We start from the raw sequence: 22,513 nt of genomic DNA on the forward strand, positions 1-22,513 counted from the left end.
AAAAGCAACTACAATCGCTTAGTAGTGGAAAGACTTCAGGACCAAATGAGATACCTGTAAGATTCTATAAAGATTACGCGAAAGAACGTGCTCCCTTTCTAGTAGTAATTTATCGAAGATCGCTTGAGCAACGAAAGCTACCCAACGACTGGAAGAAAGCGCAGGTCATTCCCGTTTTTAAGAAAGGCCGTAAGGCAGATCCACTCAATTATAGACCTAAATCGTTGACGTCAGTTTGTTGTAGAATTATGGAATATGTTTTATGCTCAAGAATTATGACGTTTTTGGAAAATGAACAGCTCCTCTATAAAAATCAACATAGATTCCACAAACAGAGATCCTGCGAAACTCAGCTCGTTCTGTTCCTCCATGAGATCCACAGCGCAGTGGACAACGGCGCCCAGGCTGATGCCGTGTTCCTTGACTTCAGTAAGACATTTGACACCATCCCGTTGTGCCATTTAATGAAAAAAAATATGAGCTTACGGAGTATCGGAGCAGATGGAACTCAACACGTCGCTCTTAAAGAAAATAAATCGACCGAGATAGAGGTAATATCCGGAGTGCCACAGTGAAGTGTGATAGGACAGCTGCTGTTCACAATATATATAAATGATCTAGTAGAAAGCGTCGGATGGTCTTTAAGGCTATTCGCAGATGATGCAGTTGTTTATACCAAAGTAGCAACGCCAGAAGATAGTAAGAATTTGCGGAACGACCTGTAGAGAACAGATGAATGGTGCAGACTCTGGCAGTTGACTCTGAACGTAAATAAATGTAAGATATTGCGCATACATAGGAAAAGAAATCCATACTGTACAGCTTCCCTAATGATGACAAACAGCTGGAGACAACGTCTGCCGTAAAATATCTAGGCGTAACTATCCAGAGCGACCGTAAGTGGAATGACCATATAAAACAGATAATGGGAAAAGCAGATACAAGACTCAGATTCATCGGAAGAATCTTAAGGAAATATAACTCATCCACGAAAGAAGTGGCTTATAAGGCGCTTGTTCGCCCTATTCTGGAGTATTGTTCATCTATCTGTGATCCGTATCAGGTAGGACTGATAGAGGAGATAGAGAAGATCCAACGAAGAGCGACGCGTTTCGTCACGGGATCGTTTAGCTGGCGAGAGAGCGTTACGGAGATGCTAAACAAACTCCACTGGCAGACGTTACAACAGAGACGTTGTGCATCACGGACAGATTTACTACTGAAATTTCGGGGCAGCTCTTTTCAGGAGGAGTCAGACAACATATTACTTCCGCTACATACATCTCGCGTATTGACCACGAGGAGGAAATTCGAGAAATTAGAGCCAATGGAGAGGCTTACCGACAATCATTCTTCCCACGCACTATTCGCGAGTGGAACAAGGTTGGAGGGATCAGATGGTTGGTACTGAAAGTACCCTCCGCTACACACCATTAGGTGGCTTGCGGTGTATGATGTAGATGTAGATGACCAACTGCGCCAGACACTTGTTGTCTTATATAGACGTTGCCGACGGCAGCGCCGTATTATGCATGTTTATATATCTCTGCCTTTGAATAAGGATGCCTCTATCAGTTTCTTCGGCGCTTCAGTGTATTTTATGTATTTATCCCCAGAAGGGAAACCCACAGGTAAACCTGAATATAGATACTGGAACACACCATCGCCTCGCAGCGTGCTGTGGGCTCCTCAGGTGACTATTGTGTGCACCAGAACCGGTATCCGGGGGACGAAGGTGCTCTTCGGCCTGGAGGCTACGGCTGATCTTTCCATAACCCTTATAATCCTTATAAATGGATTGTGGCCGGGGAGTAGATGGCTAACTTCAAGGTTCGTGATTTTTCCAAAATGGGCAGTGTTTTGCGACAAGTGTTGAAGAGAATCTTCTAAAAGACCTGCCAGGGATCAGCATCTTGGAGAAGTAGTATTAGTGGGGGCCCTGCTCCTGATTCGGATTGATTGTAATGTCTAAATGTTAAATAATCTCGTGGAGCGGTTTGCGATGTTGCGAAATCGGGAGACGGTCGACAGCGCTCGTGGAGTGTCGTGAGCCGTCTTGGGCGGCGGTGGTGTTTTGCTAGTAAAATTCTCAATTCGTGTGTTAGTGAGACATCATCATCAACGGGGTTACTTTTCCAGTGCGGTACACCTAAAAGTCATTTGAGAATGCGATCGAATGTGTGGACGTGTCAAGCCTTCTTAGGGTCTACTTTGCTGTTATACACCGCGATCGTTGCGATTTGGTGACCGCGCAAGTGCACTGTAGAAAGAGAAACAATGTGTCAGAGCGTGGAGCCTTTACGTAGCTGGAAGTAGCGTTCACTGAACGAAACAGACTTGGTTAGGTTTAATTGAAGCAAACAGATTCCATTTGTTTCCGTGGAAATTTGAATGTTTTGTTTTTGTGAGACATTTTCCATCCTTGAATTTTGACCTTGTTTTTGTTTTACTGGTCGGAGATTATAGTCGAAATTGTTAAAGACCCGTAGGAGGCGGTTTATGAACTGTTATCAGTTACATATTCCAATGTTCGGATCTCTGACTCTTTTTGAAAGTACGCTGATGTCCAAAATTAAAACAACAAACCGCAATTTTCCCGTCCTGTGTGTAATTCACGATATAATCATACAAACTGTCAACAGATGTCCGTACGATCGTGTTCTGCACCGAAGATGGCATTTCGGTCAACGGAAAATCACACCAACGATCACGTCAGGGCATCTATCAAACGGACTAGTGTTCGCCGGGTAGTCCCACATCCACAACCGCTGTTTACACAGTCACATACGGTGTAGTATGGCACAGAGAAGACGCCTATCATACTCACTGCGGTGGAGGGCTATAGGAAGAACGGAAGCAGGACAGTCGCAAACGCATGTCCTCTGTTGGCTTAATGTGAATCGTTCTGTTGTTTCTCAGATGTGGCTACAGTTTCTAGAGACCGAAACTGTATTCCGAAGATCATGGCAGGGCCGATCATTTGTTACATCAGAAAGAGAGGACCGTTATCTGGCTGTAAGGGCACGACGCTACCGCCTGAGCATAGCAACAGGCATCTGACCTTGCAGCATCCGTGTCGAGGCAAACGGTGTAGAGAAGGTTTCGGTAGAGTAGCCTTTATCGTCGGAGACCTGCTGTATACGTACCTCTGACGCGACTTCACAGAAGGGAAAGTTTAGAGTGGAGTCGTCAACATGCCACCTGGTCAGTCGAACAATAGGCCAATGTTCTTCTCACAGATGAGTCCTGATTTGGTCTCGAGAGTGATTCTCGGCAGATCTGCATCGGAAGGGAATGTGAAACACGATTTCGAGACCCGAACATTTTGCAAAGAGGATTGCTAATGGTGTGGGCAGGGTTATGTTGACCATTCGAACACCTCTTCATGAAATTGTACGGGTGAATTGGAGAGGTTTAACTGCTGTCAGATATCGTGATTAGATCTTGGTACATACGTAAGGATGTTGCGAGGTGCTGTACCCCCAGACTAAGTATTGACAGACGATAATACTCGACCTCATAGAGCCGAGTGGGTGATGTGTTCTTGGAAACGGAAGATACTACAGGCATGAAATAACCTGCTCACTATCCTTGTTTGAATCCCATAGAGCATGTCTGGGATGCACTGTTAAGACTGGTTTGCATCACGTCAACATTGACCAGCCACTCTCCATGGGGAGCAGCTCCGCAGGAAGAATGGGCGTTATTGCCCCAACTTGACATTGATAACTTTATTCACAGCATGCTCCGTCGTTGTCAGGCCTGTATTACTACCAGAGGTGGTCACACCCCATAGTCAGGACATTAGCCGGTTGTCGGAAAGTGTGAGCAAATCTGCTAAGTTGGAAAAAACGTAGAACATTTGCGTCTACTGTTATACATGTTGCAGTTGTTTACATTTTGTTTCTTCACATTGTCTCTACTTTGCTATCACCTGTTTGTATTTTTTGTGGCAAAATAAATGCAACCTTTGCAAAATTTCCGTTTGTTGCTTTAATTTTGGACACCAGTGTAGGTGGACTGTTACAGGTCTCCCGTGTCAAAGCGAAGCAAGCGCGCACTACTTAGACTGATTTAATAGTGTAGCAGAGCAGAGAATTAATGCAGGTCCGCCAACAAAGCTCTCCGATTAAATCCGTGGATCAGTGCGACGTGCGAATTGTCTCGCGCGCCGCGCATTGCCTAGAGTGCGTGGATTAGGCCGCATCACGATTGTGGTTTCGCATGAGGCCACGGTAGCTTCGAAGTGCGGACGAAAGGAACGTTACAATATGAGCAGCGTATAACTGAAAGAAAATGGCTGTTACACACTGATGAAGTACTCTAAGAGCATAACATGCTGATGACGTTCTGTTTGCAAGTACCTGACGCCTGCACGCTACCTGGTTGCAGCGGGAGCGATCAGTCGTGGGTGGGGGGCACTCTGGTGCCCCTGCTCGAAGGCCAGCCGGACTACCGCGTCTGTCTGCATGAGCGAGGACTCGACAGTGGCGCCACCAACCACAACTTATCTCACCTGATGGACTGCAGCCGCCACGTCATCATCGTGCTGTCCAAGAGCTTCCTCAGCAGCAGGGTGAGTTCACATCCACACTTGTTTTTCTTTCAACTGCGACGAGCACATCAAGAATGACTGAAACTTTACAGCCATAACCATGGGGACTTTAAATAACATTTTTTGTCCAGAATGGGATTTTTCACGCTGCAGCGGAGTGTGCGCTGATATGAAACTTCCTGGCTGTGGTTAAGCCATGTCTCCGCAATATCCTTTCTTCCAGGAGTGCTAGTTCTGCAAGTTTCGCAGAAGAGCTTCTGTGAAATTTGGAAGGTAGGAGACGAGGACTGAGAGAACTGAGGCTGTGAGGACGGATCGTGACTCGTGCTTGGGTAGCTCAGTCGACTTCGGCACGCTAGCGGCACGGACGTCTTGTTTACGACCTCGCCGTGCAGCTCGCTCGCGGAGTTGTTTACGTATTTCTGCCGTCTTAGCGCGCTATATTTCCTTCGAAAGAGAATGGCTTATGCCCACAGAAAATCGACAATGAAGATTAGATTTTCACCTGAATATGCCCGACCAAAAGCACTTGGAATCGAACAGCTTATCAGAGATGAAGTCGAGATCGTTTGCAACGATCTTGTTGGCATCCACCTGTCTGTAGTGAGCAGTGTGGCATAAGTGAAATTGATTAACGAAGACATATGTGACAAAATTCTAAGTGCAACTCGAAGTGGTCTTACTTTCCGTCACTCTGATAGACAAATCGGTGACGTAACTGTGGACTATGCGAGACTTGGACGGCGGACGATACGTGTATTTGAACTCCCTTTCGACGTGCCTTCAGAGGTAGTGGTATCTGCATTCCCCCCATATGGAAAGGTGATTAGTCATACAACTGAAAAGTGGGTTCAGTTCACTACATACTCAGTTCTCAATGGAGTACGACAGAGCCGCATAGAGCTAACCAAACACGTCCAGTCCTACTTATATATTAGTGGCTGCCGTGCAATCATAATTTATGATGGCCAGTCGAAGACATGCTCGGGATGTGGCAAAAAAGGACACCTCTGCTTCAGCTGCCTGCAACGCTGAATCCCTCAGTTGCCGCCTGGGGACCTACAGGCCACGACCGCACCGACGACGCTACGGCTGACGTTTGTCGAAGTTCCCCATAACGACCCCCGACTGCCATCACCACTGGCTCCTACTACTGATATAGCTTCATCTCCGGTAACGCTTCAGGCTGTTGCGGACGGACCGACGCCCTTGCCTCCTCCCGTCATGGGCAGTGGTGAGCAGTTTCTAGTGCAGGGGAAGGCCCTTGATTCCATGGTTGTGCCTACCTATGATTTTGTGCCTCACCATCCAGATCCCCAGGCGTCTGCAGACAGTGAAGATCACGTGCGCAAGCAACGGTCGCTGAACAGACGTCGGAAATGGCGTATCGCCCCGTCTGACACATGCAGGACGCATTCTCAGGGCGATGAGGATCACAACTATCAATATGTTCCCGCAATGGACGATTCCGTGGTAGAAGCACCATTCTGCCCCCTGTTGGAGGTACAACCATCTTCGCATACACCAGGCGCTGTACCTATGGACGTTGAACAGCAGCTGAGCCAGCTCCACTCTTCCACAGCCGACGTGACGCCGCCTTCTGACTCCACTGGACGCACACCTTTCACGTACCTTTGCGTGGTCTGACGATGTGGACGACGAAACATCCACCTTTGTAACAGCAGCGAATGCTGCTGCTCCAACCCACGACTGCTAATCGACAGGGTAGTGAATGGGAATGTGCAGCCTACTGGGGCAACGTTCGTGTTCGCTGCTGATCTTCGTGCCGTCATGAGCTTCCCAGTAGTCCCAATTCCGCGACAAGCTTACTGGACTGGCTCCATCAATGTCAACGATGTCAACATCATTGGCACCCATGACAAATCACAATTGTTCCGTGAAATGTTGAGAGCGTCGGACCTCGATGTTGCCCTTCTGCAACAAGTTCGCCTAGCGACGTTTCCTAATATCTATGGCTATGTTTCTTACCTCACGCCATGTGCTGACGGTGGCAGTGAGACAGCTATTCTTTTAAAGGAAGGCATTGAAGTAGACGACGTGATTTACCTACCATCGGCTAAGGGTCTTGCTGTGACCTTCCACAGTGTCAGAATCATCCATGTTTACGCTCCTTCGGGCACGGCCAAACGACGGGAACGGCCGCGATTCTATTCAGAAAAGGTCTTTCCTTTGTGTGTAGGCCGATACGACCATATTATTCTTGGCGGCGACTTCAGTTGTGTGTTATCACAGAAGGAGCAATATCCCCATTTCACCACACGCCAGGAACTCAAATTGCTCGTGCATGAACTGAACCTCACCGATACTTTGGACGAGTGCATGATGATCGACCTGGATATACGTACGTCACCAGCCATTCAGCAAGTCGTCTTGAGCGTGTCTACGTTTCCCAAAGAATCGTAACTGCCAAGTTTGACGGTGAGTTATGGCCTACCGCCTTCTCCGACCATATCGCCTATATCTGCACTGTTACGCTCTAGAGGCAGAAGGTGTGGCGCGGTCGAGGCCTGAGTAAGCTGAATGTCGGCCATCTCAAGGATCCGGAATGCAGGCAGGTCGTAGAGACGACGTGGAACAACTGTATGAGACGCCTCCCAGCGTATCCTTCAACATCCTGCCGGTACCTCGACTGCACCAAGCCTGCTTTACGTCGTTCGACGATGAATTACGGTCGCCACAAAATGCTGTGGCAACGACATAGCATGGAATACTATTTCACAGTTCTCCGCGAACTCTCAAGTCATGCCCCCTCTATTCAACGAAAGGGTGAAATTCAACGGATTAAGGCGAAGATAATTTCTATTATGCCTCACCGCCTTGAAGGCAAAATAGTATGCGCAAGATGTCACAACTGTGTACTAGGAGAACCCCCGTCTATGCATCATATTATCCAGCAGCAGTGGTGTCGGAGAAAGCTGGTCAACGCCCTCGACATTCCAGATGGTCGCCGGTTGACGTCCCAGAATAAAAGCACAAATACCTGTGTGGATCACTACAAAGAGTTGTATGCAGCAGAGGACCAGAACATGGCGGTAACGACTGATGTCCTTCGTTCGTTGACAGGTACCCTTGACGGGACTGCTGCGGAGATTCTCACAGCGACAATTACGGTTGATGACGTAGCGGATGCTCTTCATAAGGGTGCGGCGAACAAAGCCCCAGGTCCCGACGGGTTTCCGCTGGAGTTTCACCGCACATTCCAAGACGCCACGGGCTCACGCTGGACTGCGATGTTTGAAGAACTGATGAACTCTGACGTTCCCCTCCCACCCGAATTCGGAGAAGGCTTGCTTATCCCCGTCTCCAAGCCATCGGGAGGTCGGGGAGTTGGACATCATCGGCCGTTGACTATGTTAAATCGTGACTCCAAGATTTTTATCCGGATTCTTGGCTCTCGCCTTCGGCGCGTCACCCCTCAAGTCATTTCTCTGGATCAAAAGTGCTTTGGTGGTGACAGTAACATTCAGACGGCACTCAGCGATTACCGTGACATCATACCCCTGGCCACGACCTGCCGCAGTCGTGGTGCCATAGTGACAGTGAACTTCGAGCACGCCTTTGATGGAGTGAGTCATGACTTTCCAAAAAGCGTACTCCGACGGATGGCCTTCCCCCACAGGTTTATAAACTCATCGTCTTACGGCTCCTCCGATGTGCCACGTCGCGAGTGCTGGTCAGTGGCTGTGTGGCGTGCCCTGTTAATGGCATGCGGTCGGTCCGTCAAGGATGTCCGCCGTCGATGCTCCTTTTCGCCATCACCCTTGAGCCACTGTTACACGTTTGAGGAGCCGGCTGACAGGGATAACAATGAGGGGACATGCTTTCATCTGCCGCGCCTATGCCGATACGTGGTGTTCTTGGTTCTAGCTGAGGATGAAGTGCGAGAGGCACTGGCATGGATCAACCAGCCGGGCAGCCGTGTGGACCTGGCGAAATCTAGTGCTGTGTTCGTCGGTAGAGGTCTTCCAGCAGAGAGTGTGTTAAGATCGTGGTTAAACATTACCAGACATGGTGTTGAAATTTTGTGCCGGAACAAACTCGGCACCAACCTCGCAAACAGGTTGTTTATAGACAATTGTCCACGCAGGATATCATGCACTCACTTAGCTGACATGCCTACAGTCTCAGCAAAGTCGCGAATTTTTATTTGGCTGTCTTTCATTATCATATTATGAATTTTTTCGGTGGTTTCCTTTATGTTGACGTGAATTGGACGGCTGCAGCGATGACGTTTAAATTCATTAATCCAAAAGAAAATTGTATTCAATGATGGTGTCCAGTCAGTGTGAACTACTTCCAATTGTGTTTTAATTTGTCCGGCAGTCCAACCCTTCAAATGTAAATGTTTAATAACAGCACTAAACTCAGTTTTCTCAATTTTGAATCGCATCGAGATGCTGACCAATTCAGAGGGCTGTTGAAATTCCTTATATGATCCTTCGAATAGTCGGACTTACCAACTATGAAGGTGCAACAAAAATGTTCCATTATTTCACGAAAATTTACCAGTCTTGTCAAACCATGCTTGTACCTTAGTCGAGAAATCCTACGCACCCACATCAAGTACTTCTATGGGGAGAAGATGGTGAAACCTGTAGGGAAGTTTTACGGAAGTTTGATGTAATTTTAGGATCCGGCTGCAAACTCGACAAACATACCACACATTTCTGCACTGTAAAAATCTACACTGTCACATATGAGATAATTGATTCTATACTTTTGCTCTCGCCGCTTACAGGACAAGGCATACTAATACAGACGAATGTGGAATCTCGACACCAATGATGAGACTTATTTCCTCGCACAAACTGGTCAAAATATTGTACCGGCCTCACTTGCATAGTTTGCGTCTGTTTATCGGAATTACCTTTCTCAATAATCTTTTGACAGCAGAGAGTCGCTATGTGTGTAGTTCAGGTAAAAGTAAACCTGCATTCCCATTGCAGTTCAGTGGAGTCCGCTGTGTCTCCAAACTGCGAAAAGAACTCATTTCAGACTTAGACGTTGCGGGCATAATCACCTCACGCAGTCTTAGACCATGCGGGCAGTCACTTCGCGGCAAGAAGAGTTCTCAGCACGGGAAGTTTGTTACCGAATTGGTACAAACCTCATCGTCGTCATCCGAACATTTAGCTGTTATCATGAGGCCTATGGTTCTCAGTGAACGCACACGCTCTACAACTCCAGCGGATAACAGCTACCTACATAAAATAATAATTCGTGTGGCTCAGTTGCCTCGTGTAAGTCTTTCAATTGGACGCTACTTCGGCGAATTTCGTGTCCCTAACCTACCCTAATTATCCACTTGGGGAAAAGGAAACTACAGTTTAACGTGGAATCCGTCCTATGAGTCATTCCTGGCAACTCCTCACATCGTTGAGAGGCGAAGGCTAGGTTAAAACCCAGACTGAAAAATCAGTAGTTCAACAGGGACGCGATGGCGTGACCTTTCGGTTTCCGCGCAAGCGCTCTCCCGCTAGACTAGCGGGACCGACTCGCTACTTATAAATTACGGCTCTCAGGTAACCGAGGAGGATGCAACACAACTGTGCGCTGCCTTTCTGCAAGCTTGTTACTGTATTGACCTAGATAGTACTCAACTGTCTCCACATGATCAGTCTGGCCTCTTGATGTCCATTATGAACATCAGTATAGATTCCTCGGTACCACGGTGCGCGAAGGTTAGAGCCAAGGGAACAGCTGGAATGGCATCTGTATTGATGGCGTAATGTCTCGTTACTGATGAGTACAGGATATGTATGACTCCTGATGGTCATCTTAGAAAAGTATGGAGGCGGCCAGGTACCAATGCACACCTCATGCATGCAGGTCTGCACGGATGTGGGTCAGCTTTGTTTTGCGGAAGGATCCTTTGTAAGTGTTAGAGGCCTAAAATCACTGTCAACCGTAATTTCACGGTTGTGAAGTATGAGTGGCGTTTGATAAGTTTGGTGCATTTCCATGAAGGAATGAAACATTTTTGTTGCGCATTCATGGTTGGTAAGCTTCATTATTCCAAGGAAAACATAAAGAATTTCAACAATGTACAACGTACAGTTCATAGTTGACAGCCGTCTGACTTGGTCGGTGTGTCGACTGCGATTGAAAATGGAGAAAAAAGGAATTTCGTGCTGTTATTAATCATTTTCATCGATGGGTTCGACTGCCGCACAAACCAAACCGAATTGGATGCGGATTGTGCAGCATCGTTGAAGACCGTTTGCGTTTGGATCAATGAATGTAAACAGCGAAGTAGAAGCGCGTTGCGCCCTATCAGTTGAGATCACCACAAAGGAAACCATTCACAAAATCCATGACGTGGTAATACAAGACCGCCGAATAAAAATTCATTATATTGCTGAGTCTGTAGGCATCTCAAATGAGCAAGTGCATAGTACCCTGCATCGAGAATTACCTGTGAAGAAGCTGTGTCCAACATGGGTGTGCCGCGATTGCACACAGTCAACCAAAAGCGCGCCCGGAACAATATTTCAACACAACGTCTGGCGGTGTTTAATCGTAATCCGCAAGAATTTTTTCACCGAATTGTGACTGTTTATGAAACGTCGATTCATCATTAAGCACTAAGAGTCAAAACGGGAGTCAAAATAATGAAAAAGGGCTGGGGAAAGTGCACTGGAGAAGACAAACACCATTTTGTCAGCTGGTAAGATGATTGCCACCTTTTTTTGGAATGGGATTCCTAAGGAATAATCCTCTTACAATACTAAAAGAGGCAGAACCATAACTGGATCCTGTTACTCTTCATTGTTGGATCGTTTGAAACTTTCGTCGGCTAAGAAAAGACCAAGGTTGGTACGCAAAAAAAAAAATCGCTCTTTCATCAGGATAGTATACCATCCCACACATCATAAATATGGCTTAAGTGCATGAAATGGGCTTTGAATTGATTCCTCGTCCGTCTTGTTCACCAGACGCAGCCCCTAGTGACTTCTTAATGTTCCCTAACTTGAAACTTCTGCTTGCTGGGTAGAAATGACATCAAATGAGGAAGTAATAGTTGTATTCAACGAGTATTTTGCAGAGCTTGATGTAACTTATTTTTCCAGTGGGATGAAAAAGCTGGTTCGAATCCTGCCTAGGGCATGGGTGTGTGTGATGTCCTTAGGTTAGTTAGGTTTAAGTAGTTCTAAGTTCTAGGGGGCTGATGACCTCAGAAGTTAAGTCCCATAGTGCTCAGAGCCATTGTTTTGAAAAAGCTGGAGACTAGCTGGACCATGTGTATAATACATCCCATAAAGGAAACTACGTCAAGAAGTAAGGTCAGTTGTTTACGAAACAAATATCTTTCCTTACTTTTTTACAAGACTTATCAAGCAACCATTTTATTGGGGCAGGATCCTGCAACATCTTGTCCACAATACTGTCAAGAACACCGTGCCCACCTAGGGAATGTTGGAAAGTTGCCAAAATACATTTGCTGAAAGTTTTCAAAGACTGGTAACTAGAGCAGAAAACAGAGATTTGTCTGTGATGATGCAGTCTTTGTCAGTATCTGTGGTTTTTACGTAGGAAGATTATAATAAAAATCATGTTTCATGTTTTTTATAATATTCAAATAACATAACAGAGGAAAAACGCGACACTGAAGGCCATCCTCCAGCAGGTAGAAATAAATCGAATGAAATAGCCTGCACTATCTGCTGACATGAACTCGATTGAGAATGTCTGGAACCTGCCGAAATTTGCAGTGAGTAGTCCCAGAAACCCTTCTCATACATTGAAGAGCTTCGGTCGAAGAGTGGGACCGGCCTGAAGAGCAACGTTTCGACTACCTGGTGGATAGCTCTTTAAGGAGAATCCGAGCGTATTACTTTGCGTGGGGTGCATCAACGCGGCTTTGAATGTCACCTAGCAGCATATTTTAATTTCATAGGTGTGCAAAGATATGAACATTCAAACAGACGGCTTTATTGTCATAGTTTCGCTTTAAACTAGCATAGAGTTTCTTTTATTAGTTTGGTGCATGTATTCGTAGCGTTTTTGTTTTGTATGTTGGTGTTCCGGTTGATATGGGTTTATTTATCGATTGTCATTTTTAATTTATGATTCACTGTTGCTATTTGAGTTTACATATTGACATTTTGTCATTTAGAGATAGTGAGAGGCGCTGTAGACCCTAGAAAATGGGATGCCAAGTGGGAAAATCGGAATATTTCCGACATATTCTTCTGCTTGAGTTCAGTAGAGGGGTAACAACAGTGCAGGCAGCCAATGAAATTTGCGCCGTGTATGGGAATAATAACATTGGACAGAGCATGGCACGAAAATGGATTGCTCCTTTTAAGGACGATCATTTTGACATTAGTAACTTTCCACGTTCAGGAAGTCCTTCAAGATTTGATGAAGATCGTTTAAAAGCACTAATCCATAATAATCCAAGTCAGTATAATCTAGAAATGGTAAATGTGATGAACTGATTGTTCTACAATCGTGCAACATTTTCATACAATTGAGAAGTTTCCAGACTGGGGTGTAAAGGTACCCCATGCTCTAACCCAAAATCACGAAAATCAGCGTTTGTATCTCTGCTTGCTCCTCATCAATTGGGTGGTGAACAACACAGACCATACCTATCTTGTGTCGTTGCTGGACACGATAAATGGTGTCTTGATGCTGACATATGGAAAAGAAATGAATGACTGAGCAAAAGCAAAGCAGCAACTCCTCGTACAAAGAGCTGCGCGCATCCACAAAAGATAACGTTATGCATCTGGTGCAACAGCGACGGCGTTGTGTACTACGAATTGCTTCCCGGAGGTCTAATCATCACTCCTGACATTTATTGTCAGCAACCGAGACGTCTTCCAGACGTAGTCCAAGAACAACAATCAGTAAGACTGCGTGAAGTGATGGTACCCCACTATAACGTCCAACCGCATTCTGCCAGACTGACAAAAAACATTACACAGGAGTTGGGTTGAGAAGTCATACCGCACGCACCTTATTCACCTGATATTGCGTCCTCACATTTTCACCTTTTCCGCTATCGAACACCCTTCCAGGAACTTCCTTTTTTTGAAGAAGATGCGCTCCGAACATTGCTCGACGAGTTCTTCGCCTCAAAACCAAAAAATTTCTACAGTCGCTGTTGCAAAAGAGTGAAGGAGACTATACTATTGATGACTAAAGCGTCAGCTACTTGTATCTGTTGTGTTGATTAAACTTATGGAAAAATGCTACGAACTTCTGCAACAGCCTAATATAATAGCATTTCTTTTATTAACCAGATCCGTAATATTGTCGGCGGACCTGCACTGAGCCCGGGAAGAGATAGAGAATGTTGAGTGTAATGATGAAATTACACACACACACACACACACACACACATATATATATACATATATATATATATAATACTTTTCTGTATGCTGCAGTGGTGCCTATGGGAGATGGCCTTGGCGAACCACCGCACGCTGGATCCATCGCAGCGTGACTACGTCATCCTGCTGGAGCTGGAGCCGCTGGAACGCTCGGCGTTGCCGCGGCAGCTGCGCTTCATAATGGACACCCGCACCTACCTGGAGTGGCACAAGCCGGGCGACCCGCAGTACGCGGAGCAGGCGTTCCACAGGCTGCAGCAGGCGCTCGGCCCACCTGTCTCTCCCACTCGCAACCCTCGCTGATGTCTACATTCGACGAGAGACGGAAGTCTGAGTAATGGCTCTCGCCAATGGCCCTAAGTTTTGCCTTCAGATTTAGCTACAATAAAATTCCCCAGTCTGTACTGCTGCATCGCTGTGTCAAACACGCCCACATTTCAGCCACTACAGCAGTTTGCACAAGTAATAATGACGTTTCGCAGCACTGATTAACTGTCGGTAAATCTCACAACACACGCCATGTAATTTTATGTCATTTATATACCACATATGTATGTAGTGGCGTTACATCAGTGGTAGAAACCTCACTATGAGGCATATCACCTCCAGCTGGGGTGAAAAAAGAGCCATCTCGATCATATACAGCTAGATAAACTTTTATTCAACAGAATACCTCTCCTTCCCAATTCTAATCCAATGGCCCACTAATCACGGTTTCTCGTGTCCAGACGTATGGCAGACAGCCGCCAGTGCTGAGTTCTCACCAATGGCGCGATACGCAGAGACTGAAAAGTGTACATTCGCCCTGGAGGTTGCGCTATGGTTCAATCGGTCTAAGTTGACCCCAGACAGTGGCAGTGGGCTGCACGTGGCGTTTTCACGGGCCCGCCTCAACCAATAACGTAACGCGATTATGTGTACATCTCTATAGCAACGCCCCAGCGCTCTCATAGCTCTTCAGATGGCTACTGCAGTCGTTAGCGCTTTGAAGCTGAAAACTGGCAACAGTGCTGTGTACTGCCAGGTATCTTCTTACGCCGTCTCGACATTGGGCATGCTCCACAGCTGTTACGTCGTAGGCGTTCGGTTACACGTTTTGCAACTGGTGTTTGCACGAGTGTAGCAAAAGTAAGACGTTCCTTAGTGTGCTCCTTTTCTTTCTCTCGCTTCTCTTGTATTGTTGCCCTGTTAAACCGCCCTAATATTCACTGAGCTCCATCTGAACTTTATATTCTTAAATCTATCTGCCGCTGCATTTGTTCTTTCTTTATGACACTTGCCAGCGATACTTAATCTCTAATTCAACAAAACCATGCTTGTAATGGAAGTGTCAATGGCACTCGTTCTCGCACATCATCAGTTCACGAAATAAATAAATGTCTGTCTCCGTAAAAGCGCAATCACTACGGCCTTTTCGTGTTCTCGGAGCTGCTGCAAAATCTTCACTACAAATCCAGCTTCCAAACTCCGTGGTGTTTTTGAAAATAGGCAAATGGTCTCTCTTTCGGTAATTTCTATCTTTTAATAGATCGTAACCATTTATGGGTAATGACTTACAAGTGTCAACCCTTAAGTACTTTTAATGTTATCTGTTCTGATATGACGCAGTGGTGTTGAAATACGATTCATAACGTCGCAAGTAGATTCACAATCTCTCTATATAACGGAATCGTAGGTCCTGTAACCATTAGGCCCTTTCTACAAAAAGGCTCCGGATTCCCAGGAATAAAACGTACTATTGGTGCTGCTGTGTTTTTGAAGGTGGACTGGAGGTATATCTTTCGTGAAATTTTACATCTGACGCACGTAACCATTTGTGGCAAATGACCCAAAGAGCGAAACGTAACACTGGTGCCTGTGCTACTTCTTACGCACCAGATCTAACTTTTAAGTCATTATTTTATAACATTTAAAATATGTGTCACGATTTTATATAGCATCCACTGATGAGTCAGTCTCTCGACTGTTCAAATGTGTTCCCTGATTACGTTTTCAATTCGCCTTCCCACTGAATGAAATGTATCTAGCACAGAATCAGAGGTGACCCTGAAAACAATGGAGCAGATGGGGCACCATTAAAAGACGAAGATTCTCATCTGCTCCTATTGTCTTAGCGCCTTACAACCCAGCAAAGAAACTGGCGCAAAAAATGCAAAACGAAATGCTTCAACAGCAGGGGGGGACATGTATCATTTTAACATGGGACGTGGAATTCTAAGAAAATGAGGAAGCAGATCAAGCATCAAGGAGACCTGCAGGGAAGACAATATGCCATTCCCCTGCAGTCTGCCATCTCGTTCTTAAGTCAGAGAGTCCTACAATAATGGAAAGAGGAGTGGATGGCAAAGGAGGGGGTGTGGACTGGATTTGGTGAACCCAACTGTCCGGCCATGATGTACCTCATATTGGTCTCTGAGACAGCAGGAAGTAACCTTCACCTGTCTTCAAATTTGGTGCTGTCCACTAACACACGGCCTCGTACACTGACGAGGGGACCCTCCAGTATGTGACGCTTGTGGCTGCGAAGATCAATGTACGTCACAGTTTAATTGCGTGCATTTTAAACCTTGACAAGATGGCAGGAGCAAATGTAAATACAGATCTGTCGTCTATTTTCGTTAACGACGACGTGAGTTTGATAAAGCTGTTAAAATGTTGTATATTTGAAGACTCTAACCTAAGTTTTCATGTTGAGGATTTTAATGTGATACAGAGTAGCGATCGGACAGCTACACTTACCTGTGCAACCGACATGCTTTTGATTCATTCCATAAAAAAATTTTATGGTCGGTTTTAGAATTGACTGTGAACATGATTTTAATATTTCGGTGTGTGTGTGTGTGTGTGTGTGTGTGTGTGTGTGTGTGTGTGCGTGCGTGCACATGTGCGCGCGTACACAGTATTCAGAGTATATTTATATTTTAACTCCCTGTGGGAATCCTACTGAATTCCCACCTTAAGTTACACAAGTCTCATGAAAGATTTTCTTCGTTCAAGCGCTTAAGGTCTTGGAGTCGTTCGCCCCTACTAATAATTGTTATCCTGCTACGCGATGCTCTCTAAATTTGAGATTTAGAGAGCCCAAAAAGATCTCTCAGTTTCTTTACACAAACATTGTATGGATATGTCGTTGTTGTAATGATTAAACTTTTTGTATGATCAGTAAATTTTTTAAAAGCAACTTATTATTGTATTAAAATTATAAATCCTGTGAGAAACCTTTTTGCCCCTAATAAATTAGGACAGTAGATTAGTGTGTGTTTTTCTAAAAAGAAACGTTTCAGTATTTTACTGATAATATAAGAAATTCTTCAACCTGAATAAACACACTTGGAAGTGTAACAGTCAAGGTAAGGAGAAGTGGGAAGACAGAGAAGAAATGAAAAACAGAGTAGAATGTAAGAGGTAGCCAAATGAAAAGGAGACACATAAAAGAAAGAATGTAAACTGTATATTATTTCAAAAGTAATCGCCATAACTGTTAGTACAGTTATCCCACTGTGCGACAAATCGGTCAATGCCTTTACGAAAACTTGTTTGCGGTAGCCTACAGAGCCATGATTGTACACAGGCGTGCACTGCTTAGTGCGAAGCCATTAACGGCCCTCTTCAGGGCTCCAAAAATATCAAAGTTGCATGGGGAGAGATCGGGACTGAACAGGGGATGTGTAAGGGCTTCCCAACAAAATTTCTGCAACGCAGTCGAAAAAATAGGCACGCCAGCTCCGGGGAAGTCATGACGAGCTTTTTCTTTGACTGAAAAAGCCCTCTGCTCATTGACTTCCTGAAACTCGGCGCCACAATTAACGCATAGCGATACGTTAAAAATACTTTGCAAAAACTGAAACGCACCATCAAGGCCAAAGGCCCAGGAATGCTGACGGACTGCATCATTCTGTTGCAGGATGATGTCCGTCCACTTACTGCGAAGGTTCTTAGAGTGCGCTTTGTAAGCTTCGCTGGAGAGCCCTTACACATCTCCATACAGTCGCGATCTCACGCCATGTGGTTTCCATATTTATGGAGCTTAGAAGCTATGCAAAGGACAAAACACACACCTATGCCCGGAGGAGGACTCGAACCTCTGACGGGGGGAGCCGCGCGAACCGTGACAAGATGCCTCAGACCGCACGAGTATGTTTTTCATCTGACTGCTCCTTATAAATGTTGTTGGTAAAAGGTAAGTTGAGAAAATCTCAGGCATTTGCAAATCCTTTTAGGGGTTATACAGTGAACGTGCAGATATAAATTACACATTCTCTACAAAGTTACGTCTTTGAAACAATATGTCGTCATAGAAATAATTTTCGACCTCAGCCGCGAAAACTACACATTCACTGTAATTCAGTCATTATAGAACTTTGTATACATCTGTTCACGAAAACTTTTACAAACTGCTGAAGGAAAAAATTGTGAATTATCTCAATGGAAACAGGAGGTTTAATTTTAGAATGAGTGGCTTCTAATTATGCGCGTCTACTAGACGAACGCGATACTGATCCCAAATAGTCGTCTTCTCTTAACTGCATGTATAAATTTGATACTATTTAAGTACAATATCTGTCAGAAGAACATAAATAAAAAATAAAAAGCGAAACTATAGGCATTTCAGAGGAACCATGTACAAAAATGTTCTGGATAAAAAATTAATCACCTACACCAGACACCACGCTAATGCCATGGAACACCGCCGCTAGCCTTGCTGATGAGGTGAACTCGGCGAAGAGAACAGTCCACACGTTACTTCAGGTATGCACAATCCAGCTGAAACAAATCATTGATGACTAGACCCCTTGGAGTTACATTTCTCCCGTTGTTCAAAATATTATCAGGCATTTTCCTGGTATTATAGTCTAATGTAAATTAGTTAACATGTCACGTTTAAGGCCAGAAGCACTTTATCACAAGTACTGCCCACAGGCAGACGCCTTTCAGTTGCACCATCCTAGGTGTTAGAAAATTGCTTTCAAGTTTCTACCAACGAAAAAATCTCGTGAAACATAATGTTAAGACACAGAACACAAAAGGGCAAGAAACTAATTTTTTTAAGTTCACGCTAAGACAGCCACATGCAACACCAGGCAGTGGTGCTAACATACCTTGTAGCTATGAAGCAGAAGCAATGAACACTGTAAGTCAGTCGCATACATGAGCACACACAGCTACTTCAGCACCAATCGCCACAAGTTACACAATGAGCAAAAAGTCAGCTGAGAGAGAGGGATGCACACGTATTTGTTAGTCTTGTGACATGAAGCAACACGACACTATAACGTATTTCAGAGACCAGAAAGCCGGCCGGAGTGGCCGTGCCGTTCTAGGCGCTACAGTCTGGAACCGAGCGACCGCTACGGTCGCAGGTTTGAATCCTGCCTCGGGCATGGATGTGTGTGATATCCTTAGGTCAGTCAGGTTTAATTAGTTCTAAGTTCTAGGCGACTGATGACCTCAGAAGTTGAGTCGCATAATGCTCAGAGCCAGACCAGACAGTGCAGTTAAGAGCATGCAACAATTTGTTAACACAGTCGAACGAGAACTGCTGACGATGGTAAAGAATCGGGCCACCTTTGGTCATAAGGAACAGGCTGCCACGTCATTACCACAAGCCAGTCCTCATAAACATCCCAGTTCTCCAGTTCTGAATTCAGTTGGCCATTAGGTCCGATGGCATTCGTGCTGATAGCACTTCAGTTATTATTACTGTGTGGTGACACCCATATGTTAGATGTTTCAGCACTCCTCATGCTGGTTGCTATTCCCAAGATGGCAACGTCCAAGTAACCACGATCTGCCACTAGAGGAATTTAGGTTGGTCACGGCCTACCACATGGTTAATGGCGAGAATGAGGATCCTCCAAATCAGTAATTCTAGCGGCTCTTATGACACGAATTTCCTAGTCACTGCTTGGTGAGAGGGCAATCCAGTGCCTCTGTTCCTGATCATCGCTGCAGGCTCTTCTGGGTACCCAACTGTCACGTGAGACTAAGATTATCTGACTACATGACTATGGACATCCTAATGGGTCACTGTGGGTCATCATTATCTTCCAGAGGGGAATCAAGGACGCTCTAAACCAAGCATGGGCAATGTTTAGTGACACAAGGGCCTAATTCACATACTTACCTAAGCTCACTGGCCACATAAATATAACACAAGAACAATGCTACTACCGCATAAACTCAAAAATGCAGTGTCTTTAGCGCTAATGTTTATGAGGTAACATACCAATACACATGCCACCTCTTTCCCAGCATGCCATGCCAACAAATTAGGCCTCAAAACTCGTGTTTTTGAGGAAATATCCAATTTAGTTTCACCCAGAATGTCTTTACTGGGTTGAACTGAAGCCAGTCATGGGCTGGATGCAGCCCACAGGCCGCACCACAACTTTGCCTATAGACAGCCAGACGGCAGTCTTCAAGACTTGGGCCTAACTGGTGGGGATGCAGCCTTGATGACCAGCCGCGCTGACCACAGGAGTCAGCGGAATTCCATTGTATCATTGACACAAGTTGTTAGCCGAGGTCGACGAGAAGACACTGAACTGTAAATCTGAACCAACAAATGTTAACACGCTAATCACGTTTCATTACCGCTGAAAGACGTCTACAGGTCCACATCACCACCCTGACAATGAAGAGGTATCTACACTTGGCGCCCCTCAAAATTATATACACATATCCCATAGACCTCTATAGCGTCTCCTCTGTGTTTCTCTTTCGACTACTTTGATCACGCATTGAAAAGCAAGCAAAACCAGACGTTACATGTCTCCCTGCAGCAGCTCACTAAGGACTGGCAGGCAAAAACCGCTACGCGACGGAAGCTGAAACACAGTGGAAGCCATCAATACCAAGCTCTCACTGGCGAGCGGGAGCTCCTCAGCACGCTAGCTGTCTAATGTCAGTTACTTCGAATCGGACTACAAGATGAAGTAATTCAGCTGAGCCTGAGAGTTCATCAAACCAGAAACGTATGCCTGCAGTCCTCTGTACATGAGTGGCGTCACAGTGAAAGATTGGAGTGTCTTCACCATTTCCATCACGCAGCGGAAAGAGCAACACTTTGTGACCGAGAATATTGAAATAAACGTCGTGGTTTACGTTAAATTCATGGCACGAAAAAGTAGTTCAAAGTACACAGAACCACCTTCGTCCTGAACTACCACTCCACACACCGTGAGTTAAAAGTCTCATCAGGCTCGTACACTGGTACTCAGCTGACACATTTTGATGAAAGTTTCTCAGCTTAAGAACAGAGTCTGAGGTGAATAAACAGTCACACAATAATTCCACGTGACGAAGAGTTGCTTAGTATTGCGACCAGTCTTGTTTCTCCTTTGTCGATAAAGATAACCCTAAAAGCGCACATTTTTCAACAACCACGTTCTGGCAAATCATTTAGTGCATAATGTCTAACTTTAACTCTCCCAGTTATCGTGAAACAGCCATCTAGTTCCTGTTTGACAGATACGTATACCGGAACCATTTTCAAAATTTCCGTACGCGCGTGATAAGGAAAACATTCTCAACAAGATAAATCACTCTGTAAGTATTTCTTCAGCAATACTTTCAAGTAATATTTATTTATCTCCAGTTAAGACGTAAAATAGAGCAGCGTGTGCGAGCCAAGGGTGGGCCACGGCTTGTTCCTTTCCGGAAGTACACTGCTGGCCACCGTAAATGCAACACCCTGAAGGAAGCATCCGAATCAAGTGAAATTTACACCATGGGTTTGCAGCGATGAGATATGCAACTGATTAGAATTTCAGCGCAGACGCACATCACGCGCGCCTGTGGCGCCACCTCATAGCGCCATTTAAGGCTTGGCGATTTCGACGAGTGTACGTTCGGCACGTGTGTTTACCTTGTGGTTGTTTCACAAGACGATCAGTTATGCCTCGTAGACAACAGCGAACATCGTTTGATCAAGTATCCGAGTTCGACAGAGGAAGGATAGTGGCTTACCGAGATTGTGGATTATCATACAGAGAAATCGCTAGTCGTGCTGGACGAAACCAAACAACTGTAATGCGGATATGTGACCGTTGGATGCAGGAGGGTACGACGGACCGACGTGGTCGATCGCATTCACCTCGGTGCACCACTGCACGTGCTGATAGGCAAATTGTGCGCATGGCAGTGACGGATCGCTCAGTGACATCCCGAACCATAGCACAGCACATTGCGTCTGTAACGCATCATCCAGTGTCTGCGCGTACCATTCGACGCCGTTTACAGCAGAGAGGTCTGTCCGCAAGACGTCCATTGCTTCGTCTACCATTGACGCAGAACCACAGACGTCTCCGTCGCCAATGGTGTGATGACAGACGGATGTGGACGGCAGAATGGAATGACGTTGTCTTTACTGACGAGGCACGCTTCTGTCTGCAGCACCACGATGGTCGGATTCGAGTGTGGAGACACCGTGGAGAGAGGATGCTGGACAGCTGCATTATGCACCGCCACACTGGTCTTGCACCGTGTATTATGGTATGGGGCGGTATTGGATATTACTCTCGCACGCCTCTAGTACGCATTGCCGGTACTTTAAATAGCCGGCGCTACATATCCGAGGTGCTGGAGCCAGTTG

At 45.6% G+C, this 22,513-nt stretch overlaps 1 protein-coding gene across 1 annotated transcript in view; it reads left to right on the forward strand.

The window, feature by feature from the left end:
- LOC124775697 (toll-like receptor 4) overlaps positions 1-14,450 on the forward strand; it is a 112,522-nt gene extending 98,072 nt beyond the window's left edge. Inside the window, exons 5-6 of the mRNA XM_047250525.1 lie at positions 4,393-4,576; positions 13,975-14,450. Coding sequence (XP_047106481.1) covers positions 4,393-4,576; positions 13,975-14,223 — 433 coding nt within the window. The 3' untranslated portion in view covers positions 14,224-14,450. The remainder of the gene's footprint in view (positions 1-4,392; positions 4,577-13,974) is intronic.
- The last annotated feature ends 8,063 nt before the right edge of the window (positions 14,451-22,513 follow it).

The sequence above is a fragment of the Schistocerca piceifrons genome, chromosome 2 (assembly GCF_021461385.2).
Source record: "Schistocerca piceifrons isolate TAMUIC-IGC-003096 chromosome 2, iqSchPice1.1, whole genome shotgun sequence".
In the NCBI taxonomy this organism is placed as follows: Eukaryota; Metazoa; Arthropoda; class Insecta; order Orthoptera; family Acrididae; genus Schistocerca; species Schistocerca piceifrons.